This window comes from Trifolium pratense, linkage group LG4 (assembly GCF_020283565.1).
Source record: "Trifolium pratense cultivar HEN17-A07 linkage group LG4, ARS_RC_1.1, whole genome shotgun sequence".
Taxonomy (NCBI): Eukaryota; Viridiplantae; Streptophyta; class Magnoliopsida; order Fabales; family Fabaceae; genus Trifolium; species Trifolium pratense.
In genome coordinates, this window is record NC_060062.1 from 20785226 (window position 1) to 20795923 (window position 10698).

General features: G+C 31.8%; 1 protein-coding gene across 1 annotated transcript; it reads left to right on the plus strand.

Moving 5' to 3' along the window:
- Window positions 1-6826: 6826 nt before the first annotated feature.
- On the plus strand, window positions 6827-10373 carry LOC123924379 (G-type lectin S-receptor-like serine/threonine-protein kinase At1g11300). Its single transcript, XM_045977248.1, has 7 exons — window positions 6827-8164; window positions 8273-8416; window positions 8539-8735; window positions 8842-9052; window positions 9147-9384; window positions 9490-9637; window positions 9797-10373. The coding sequence occupies exons 1-7, from the start codon at window positions 6880-6882 to the stop codon at window positions 10106-10108; spliced, it is 2535 nt and encodes an 844-aa protein (XP_045833204.1). The 5' UTR covers window positions 6827-6879; the 3' UTR covers window positions 10109-10373.
- The last annotated feature ends 325 nt before the right edge of the window (window positions 10374-10698 follow it).

The window sequence follows — 10698 nt, forward strand, 5'->3', positions numbered from 1 at the left end:
CTTTCCTTTATTTAAGTCACAACATTGGGGACAATGTTGAATTTAAGTTTAGGGGAGGACTTTACTGCTTTTACTTATCTTTTTATTTTTTAGCTTATTTATTATGCAAATAAATTTTTCAGGTTATTTTCAATTTTTCCAAAATCTTGAGCCATAACAAAATTTTTTTTTTTTTTTCTTTTTGAGAAACAATACAATTTCGATGTTCCAAAAAGTCACTGACGTAATTATGACCGAATTTACTTGTAAGTACGTTTTCATACTAGCTATATCATTTTAACACCATAAATTTCTTAATTATGTAGATCAATTTGGATATGTGCCTTCACCCGAGCTTAAATTTCTTGAACTTTACTAATCCTTGAGTAAACCTATAGGTAGTCGGCACCATCTACGATCACTATCTAAGCGGTAGAGTCAACAAATATAAGTGAATGACTTCGAAAAATGATGATAAATAATAACAAAGGTAGTATAAATCTGAAAAGGGACTACGCATTCTAAGTCAGGTGACCCTCATCCGGTCATTTAGCCCAACTGCGAAACACCTCTAAGATATAAATCTGTCTTATGTTAATAAGCGAAATAAATAATGAGAAACAAAATCGGGTCATAATCACTAACAGACTCACTGCCATGTGTGTGTGAATAGATAACGGGCTTAATGTGATTACCAGAGGTTTAAAAAGGATGAAGAAAGATGAGATGAAAGTTAAGTTCGGGAATGGCAAAATAATTCGAAACGGTCTATATAAGGAAGAAATTCATGATCACGTGTGATTTGTGTTTCTATGATATCTTTAGTGTGATAAAATGAACTGACTTGTTTTATTTGGTCAAGATTAAATAGGGGACCCAAGGGACGTTTTATGTTTTGTTTCCTCTATCACTAATGATATATCTTTTTGCTTGAGGACAAGCAATTGTTCAAGTTTAGGGGAATTTGATAACACTGAAAAATATAGTATTTATTTTATAATATTAGTTTAATATTTTATTATTTTATTTGCATTTTAGTAGTATTATTATCATTTTTTATTGTGTATTACAGGTATTTCCGGAACTTCTCGAAATAAAAAAGGTCACAAAATTAATGTCAAAGTGGATAAAAAAGACATTGGATCAGATGAAAGAGAAACCCAAAAGAAGTTGGACGAACAAGCCAAGCCCACATGCACTTGGCATGTGCCAGGCACATGTGGTCCACACAACAACACATGGCGTTGGCCATGCTTGTGGCACTCGCCACACCTATAAGCCATGGCGCCGGCCATGTGCCTTGTGGCACCCGCCACAGGCTTTGCACACATGGCGCCCGCCATGTGCTTTATGGCACCCGCCACGTAGTGTTTCCTTCCTACTTTCACGGGCACGTTTCACACGGCTTTATCCTCAACTGCTCCTCAGATTTCGGCGCTCCTCAGATTTCGGTGGAAGTAGCTACGATATGCACGTTTCTTATAACGGAACAACGGATTCAAAGGAGATATTTGTATCTCATAAAGACTATAAATAGAGAACACTAGTCAGTGTTTTTCACACATTATTCTACGCAGACTTAAGAGAAAAATTCAGTTTAAAATTCAGTTGTTAAGTAGTTTTAGTTTACGAGCAAAAAGGTGTGGTGTTGCTGCTTACACTTCCAGTTCCAGTTTCAGTTTGTCTTTGATTTCCTTCGTTCCTGTGTACCTGTACTAGTTTCACTAGTATTTGTAAGTTTTAATAACAGTACTTTTATTTTATTCAGTTCCAATATTTAGATTTTTGCTTTAATATAATTGCCAATTCAAGTTTAATTTTATTATATTCCAGTTTGATATTCGTGTCGTCTTATTCATATGCTCTGTTTGATTTATGGATTACTCTGTTTAAATGTTTCGTTTAACTAAGAATTATTTAATCAGTATCTTGTCAAATAAAATCATGCGTAGCTAAATCTATTTAACTGGAATGTGAATTAGGAAGCTAATCTGGATTTGGTAATTAATCTGTGACTTACGTTTTTAATCTAGTTTTCTGTTCAGTTTTTAATAATTAAATTAAAGATTTTGCACGAGAGTGAAAATTAACTAAGGTATAAATTAATAGCGCGACAGTGTGAGATTTGTACCGGATAGTAAAAACTGAACATTAATTTTAAACACCGCGACAGCTCTTTAAAATTAATTAAACTATATTAGTTTTCAAAAAGTATTTTATAAATAAATGTGAGAGCGAGAGTGAAGCATTCATTTATATAATATAGTATTAGTTCAATAGCGCGACGGCGTGAGACTATATTTTTAAACTAATGTTGTTTTGAGAAAACTAGATCTTTTTAATTAAATCGAATTGATTTTCAAAAAGTATTTTTATAAGTAAGTGCGAGAGCGAAAGTGAAACATTTATTTTATATCTATACGATATTACTCAATAGCGCGAGAGTGTGAGACGCGTATTTTTTAATCAATTTCAGTTTATTAAAAAGGTAACATTATTTCAAAACACAGTTTAATTACCGAATCCATTGAAGCAACTTAATTTACATTCCGGTTAGTTTAATAATATTTTATTCAATACAGTTTAATTAATTATCTAAAACGCCTTCTTTAATTAATATCTAGCCTTAACCTTACGATATATTAAAAACATAAGCGAAATATTAGTCCCTGTGGGATCGATAATCTTTTATAACTACACGATATACCTGTGCACTTGCAGAGTTATCGCATCACCACGCATGCTTTCGGTAGAAATTCGGTAAAAGAATTTCGGTGCATATAGCACCGCTGTTGAGAAAAACACACATATCAAATAGACTTATTTTTTTATTAAAAATTTTAAAATGCATGTGTTATTCTAAAATTAACTTTGGGAAAATATCTGTGTAATTAATGCATAACATTGGAATAAATTGCATTTTATACAATTTAATAAGGATATACAAGAAATTATCTATTTAAAAAAGAAAAAGAGCTAAAATCATAAATTTATTTAAGAGCTAAAATTACAAAATACTATAAACTTAAAAAAAGGACTGAGGACTGATTAAAAGCGTTACCAAAATACAAAATAGATAAAAGCGTTATCATGCATTTACATGCACAAGTGAAGTGGGACAGGTTACAAGCGCACTATAAATGAACCAATCGAGTTGACCAATTCTAGATTCTAGATAGGAGTAAAAGATTGAATAATTTCACTATTTTTACATTCTTTTTACAAGTTCGTTGTTTAATCTTTTTTATTGGTTTAATCTTTTTCTAAGAGATTGAATGAACCAATCTTGTTTAATCTTCTAGAGGTGTATGCAGTGGCGGATCCAGGACCCTAGGTCAGGAGGTGCGATTTTTTTTTTCTTCATTTAAATATTATTACTATAATATTTATTCTATTAAATTAATAATTATATTTATTGAATTATTACATAATATGTATTTAATATGCAAATGACCTGTTCAAGACACCAGCCCAGTCCAAATTTTTCTAAAAATAAAAAATAAAAATTTTATAATAAATTTTAAGTCTTTTTTTATACATATTCATACAAATATTAATGTAAATATTAATTTAGAGATTATTATTGATAACTGTAAGTCTCTCGTATACATATTAGTTTAAGTATTAGTGCAAATATTAGTTCATAGTTAATTTCAAGTTTTTGGTTATACATGAATTATTATTTTAAGTTATATAGTTTAATTTTATAATCATCAACTTTGATTTTTTTGTCAAAATATAGTGGACCACTAATTGAATTTATAGAATTGAGTAAAATTAGCAATTGAACTAGCATTTAAATATGTCAGGACATAAAAAAAAATTTAATTAATATTTAATTTTTTCAAGTAAGATAATACAGTAAAATTGGAATAAAAATTAAATACGAGTAAAATTGGAATAAAAATTAATAAGATATAAGCTGATTGAATTAAACAAGTGATATACATGATTTAACATATATTCAATAAATTTGTAGTTTTTTTTTTCCGAATAGAAATTTTGTGGTTTTTCAGATATAGTTTGTTGGTTTATTTTTTTGAATAAATATTTTTCGGTTTGTTGTTCTTTTTTTTTGGATATACATGTTGTATTGGTAGTAATTTTACATATTGTTTGTTGTTTAACTGAAATATTATCGAGATGAAAAAAATTGTAATTCCTAAATTTTCTAGCCCCACTAGAAATTTATGACTGGATCCACCCCTGTCAGTGGCAAATTTCAAATTTGGGGACTCCATAAGCTGTGATCGATTCCCGCTGGCCACATTTTTGCAGTTTATCTATGAATTAATGGAAAAAGTTGAAGAGATAATAAACAAATTAAATAATAAATAAATAATGAAATAAAACGAAATGAAAAACTATGGCAGTCTTTCCAACAAGTTGGAGTCGTAATGACAAATTAAATAGTGCACGTCCCCATGATGCACTACTACGCGTCCCCATGATGCACCATCAGATAAGAAGAAATTGGCGTGCTTGGTGCAAAAATAAAATTTCAGAGGGTGCAAAATTTAAATAAATAAGATACTATGTGGAATTTTTAAAAGTTCAGTGAGTGCAGGTGGTGCACACCCTCGCATAACACTGGATCCACCCCTGGGTGTATGGTTTCACTTTTCTACTAGCATAATACTTGTGCATATGCACGGGTCGCGGCGTTGTCGCAATATCTTTTATTGTAGTATGAGTATTGCATAATACGAAATTAGTTCGGTTATAAAATTATTCGTCATTACAATGATCCTTGTTTGGTGAATGATTGGTATAGAGTATGGTAAGATTACTGGTGATAATATGATCGAAAATCATTCAGTCGTTGGGGGGTATCCACCTTACTAAGGTCCTTCGGGATCAAGGCGATGAAAGTAGAATATAGGCCTTTAATCAACTTGCCATTTCGGTGAAACTCCGAGATAAAGCGCATCACATCACCTTGTAACTCCACCCTCTTATTTGTGTTTTTTATTTTTATGAATTTGAGGTGTGTGAAGGACGAATGACGATAAAAGTATTATTTGTGTTTTTTTTTGTTTAATTAAGTATCTTTTGTTTTTCTTTTTAAAAATTAACTCACAGTGTTGATTGCATAGAGAAGATAGATAAATTCATGAAAATGCCACAAGTTATTATTTTATTGTTACCTACAACTTATTTGTTATAACCTAGTAAACCAAAAAAAAAATTTATAGCATAAAATTATTAAAAGTAATCATTTTTTTAGCTTTTAATAAATGAATATTTTTTATAATTCCAATTTTTCTTAGTTTCTTTTTTTAAACAAGTGATTGTTTATTTTGTTTTGTAATAGTGCGTGAGTTAGCCTTTTTTTTTTTTTTTGATAATCCGTGAGCTAGCCATTTAACCCATGAACTATAATGCAGACTGGACCCGGGCCAACATTACATAACTTATTTTTATTTGCGGACGGACTTGTCCGTCCCATTTAACGTGCGAGTTCATACGGGTTAAATGGGATGGGTCAGTCTGCATACCCCCAACTCTAGTCACATGTAGAGATTGTGGAAAATGATATATTTAGGATCGATTGCTAATTTTTGTAATTCCTTTTGCAATTTCTTTGTACTGAAATATGGATGGCAATTTGACTCATACCTAGTGGACACCCGCAAAAAATACACATAACGGGTAGGGTAAAAATCTGCATTTTGGGTACGGACACGGATATATGTAATTACCCGAAAAAATGAACTAGTATGGGTGTGGGTACGGGTACCTTAGTACCCACCCCACCCCATACCCACATAATATACATATATTTATTTTATATTTTTTTATATAATAACATATGTATATGAATTTTAGAAAAATACAACACATATTAAACTATTACACATTTTTAATAAAAATGTTTATTTATAATATAATACAAACACAATGTGAATATGTCAATAAAAAAATGAACTTTAACATGAGATTGGTAAATTTTTTGTTTATAATTTTCATGAGTCAACATTAAAATCTTTTAAAAAAATTAATTATATTAAAACGATATGATATTTTATAATCTATCTATTTATTCGAATTCACAACACAAACAAAGATTATATATTAGTCTCTTTTGCATCGGTAAAATTCACCAACACACTCTTCACCACACACGACATTCCTTCGCAACAGTAAATGATCAAACTTCTATTCTGATTGATAAATTGGAAATTTATGATTTTCTAAAATGTGGAAAGTATTTGAGGTTCAGATTGTTTAAGAGAAATGTGAGGGGAATGGACTTGTCAAGTACTAATAATTTTCCATTCAAAATGTTGCTATATTGAATTTTAGTATAATGATGTAATTATTTAATTAGTTAGATATGAGCTCAAATGGGTGGATGTCAGGATGACCCATTTCGGGATAATAGGAACCCTAATGGGTCATCACCCTATATAAGGCTATGGTCCCCAATACACCGTACGAAAGCAAACACTCTCTTCTCCCAATCTGAAGAGAATCAAGACATCAGACTACCGGTTGAGGAAGAACCAATCTAGCCACCATCTCTTTGTGGTTCAGGATCACTGCAAAAGAACTTTTCATCATAGATCTAGGTATTCCTAAAGATCATCTTGTCGATCCTATAATTTTATACATGCTTCTATGACTATTATTTTTCCGCACTAAAGTATATGTCTAAGCATGTATATGTGTTTAATCCTAATTTAGTGATTTAATTCTAACATGGACTTGTCAAGTACTAATAATTTTCCATTCAAAATGTTGCTATGTTGAATTTTAGTATAATGATGTAATCTGCATGGACCACCCTGATGCTGAAATGGGAGACTTACTATTCAAAGTCTCCTCAAACAAATTAATTAACGAATCAATACCAAAATATATCATTCCAAGAGTTTTGAATTGCAATTGTGAACTATCATGGCACTGGATTCTACAATTGTTTCCTTGCTAAAATTATTAGTATTTTTTTATTGCCTCAGTTTGTTTTGCGTAAATGCAACATCCTACCGAGAAGTGCTACCAATGGGGCAGAAAATAAGAAATTCAGACACACTTGTTTCAAAAGGTGGGAACTACGAACTGGCATTTTTCACTAGAAACAGAGAGAACTCGACCAAGTACTACGTAGGTATACGGTTTAAAAAGGTACCAAATGACAGGATTGTTTGGGTTGCCAACAGAGATTACGCATTTGAAACATCGTCAGCATTTCTTACCATTCAGCCTGATGGTAACATTGTGATCAGAGATGGACGGATGACATATGGGGTGACCGATGTTTTAAATATCAACGAAAGTATTAGTACCTACGTAACCCTCTTGGACAAAGGAAACTTGGTACTGGTGAACACCTTTAACAAAGCAGTTTTATGGCAGAGTTTTAATTACCCCACGGATACCCTTTTGCCAGGAATGAACCTAGGACACGATATTAACAAAGGATACACTTGGTCATTGAGATCATGGAAGAGTACAGTTGACCCTTCTCCAGGACCATATACACTCCTATATAATTTTGGCTTATTGAGTCTATCGGTGAATAAAGGTTCTAAGGGTTTGCTGATTGATGGTAATTCAAATATTTCGATTCAGAATGTTTTTTATCGTGTACAACAAGGACCAAGAGATGGACCGAATGTTTTGAATCCCAATGTGACACAAAGTTACAACAACTACTTTACAATTGATAGCAATTATCGGTTGGTATTGGAAGTGTCTGGGGATCTTAAATACGAAGCCTTGTCCGAGGAATCTAACCGTTGGGTTTTTCAATCTTCATCCAAGTGTTCCATAGACAACTCGTGTGGAATTTTCTCCATTTGTAATAGGGAAGCTATTGACCCGTGTAAATGTCTCGATGGTTTTACACCGTTAGATGCTGATTCTTGGAACCAAGGTTACAGATCAGCTGGATGTGTCAGGATAAAAGCCTTGTCCTGCAGCAGCAATAACAGTAAAGATAGATTCTCGAATATTTCGGCGGTGGAATATCCTCCATCATATTATGTGTATCGGGAGGTGTATGCAGTACCACAATGTGAGTCTGATTGCTTCACTGACTGTTCTTGTGTTGCTTATGCTTATTATCTAAACGGTTCATGCATGTTCTGGAATGATCAAGTACCAACTCTAAGGAATACCTCATTTGATATTCAAGATGATAAAAATAAACTAAACTTTTTTCTCAGACTTGCTCAATCAGGTTGAAGGAATCTACTTTCCCCTTTATCAAGTTATCTTTCCTTTATTTTTTTTCCTACATGATCAATGACATCATTTGAACGAATATATATATAATTCTCCTCTTCAGATTCTAATGTAAAGAATGCAATTGGAAGACAATATGGAAACAGGAAGAGGAATCTAATTCCAATTCTTATTTTGATCTCATTTCTACTATTTCTTTTACTACTTGGCATGTTTGTTTACAGAACTAGAAAGCAAAGGAGTAAAGGTAAGAAGCAAACTATTTCACAATATTGCAACTAATTAACTGAAGGGTCATAATAAGTCATTAATGTGTGCTATTAAGAATCAATATTAGCTAACTTATCACATCAACCCAACTCTTCTTAGGGGAGGATTTGCTAAACTTTGAAGTAGGCATGAGCATGAAAGTTAATAAAGACTCTAACATAGCTGACAAGGGTGTTAAAATTAAGAAGAAAGAAGTCAAGTTGCCATTATTCAGTTTGGTAAGCGTATCAACGGCAACTAATAACTTCTCTGATACAAATAAACTTGGCGAAGGTGGTTTTGGACCTGTTTATAAGGCATGTTCTAAAGTTCTTTTTTTTTTTTTTTTTTTTTTTTAAAATTTAACAAACTATTTGCACTTTATTCTATTATAATTACTTACCTACAAATTTTCATTTTCAGGGTATATTATCGAATGGCGGTGAGGTTGCTGTAAAAAGGCTATCCCGAAGATCGGGTCAAGGATGGGAGGAGTTAAGAAATGAAGCATTGTTGATTGCAAAACTCCAACATAATAATCTTGTTAGACTTCTCGGCTGTTGCATTGAGCAAGATGAAAAGATGCTTATTTATGAATTCATGCCGAATAAAAGCTTGGATTGTTTTCTCTTCGGTTTGTACTTTTCAGACACAAACAAAATACTCTTAAATGTCTTCCAATCTTTTTAACCCAAACTCTAGTGGTGACATCTTTTGTTTCAAAACAGATACAGCGAAAAGAAGGACGTTAGATTGGGAAACACGTGTTCGAATAATTGAAGGGATCGCCCAAGGACTCCTTTATCTTCATCAACATTCCAGGTTCCGGATCATTCACCGAGATTTAAAAGCTAGCAACATATTGTTAGACACCAACATGAATCCTAAAATATCAGATTTTGGAATGGCTAGGATATTTAGTGACAATGAACTTCAAGCAAATACAAATCGGATAGTTGGAACTTAGTAAGTACAATAAATTAATATTATTGTCTTATGCAGTGAAAATGTACTTCAAAATTTTATAAGTGATCAATCAACAACTAATAACTCTTCATTGTTGATTTTTAGTGGCTACATGTCCCCTGAATATGCTATGGAAGGTCTTTTCTCAGTTAAATCTGATGTGTTTAGCTTTGGGGTCCTTCTGTTAGAGATTATAAGTGGCAAGAAGAATACTGGTTTTTATCAAACAAACTCTTTCAATCTTCTTGGATATGTAAGTTCCTAAAGTTAATGTCATTGACTCATTGTCATTAAGTTTTCAAGATATTGATTATGCATTAACCAAGACCCAATCTAAAGTATATTATAAAGTCAAATAAAAATACTATCTTTCTATGTGATAATTTTGGGTTCTTGTTGAATATTTTATTAGGCTTGGGATCTATGGGCCAATGATTCCGGAATGGAGCTGATTGATTCAGAATTGAATGATATCTCTAACAAGCATTTAGTAGCAAGATATGTGAATATAGGACTTCTATGTGTTCAACAAAGTCCACAAGATAGGCCAACTATGTCTGATGTTGTATCAATGATTGGTAATGACACTACATCCCTTCCAAGTCCAAAGCCACCAGCATTTCAAAATGTGAGAGGTATTGTTGAAAATACAAGACTACCTAAAAGCATAGAAGAAAAATTTTCTGTGAATGTTATCACAGATTCAATAGTAGAAGCAAGATGAGTTTTGGAGTGACTTCACTAGCTGTAAGAAATTGGAAATATTTGTTGGGTCAATGCTACTGTTTTTTCTTACATTTATCTACACCAATTGTTTTCGACCAAAAAAAAAAAAAAAAAAACCTACACCAATTGTTTAGTAGAATCTGTTAATTAAAATAAAATTAGTCAATTGATTAATTAGTCCAACCGATCATGATTTTATTAATTTTTTGTAGAAATTAAATGATATTTTTAATATTTGAATAATAGTACACCAATTCATACTCCCTCCGACCTTATTTATAAGCAAAAGTCAACAAAATATTTTGATCTTAAATATAAACAAAAGTTACCAAAATCAACTTCTTTTAATGTTGTTCTTCCAAAAGTACCATTAATAATTGTTCTACTTTTTAACATGGTTGTAGAGTCTCGATACATATTTAATATATTGGAAGGTCATTTTAGGAATTTCAATAGAAATATCACATAAAATTAAGATAAAAAGGATACTCTTTAATAAGTGTGCAAAAAGGAAATTTTACTTACAAAAAAGGTCGGAGTAGTAACATTTTAGTGAATACAAATTTTGCAAAATCTCCTGATTGAAAC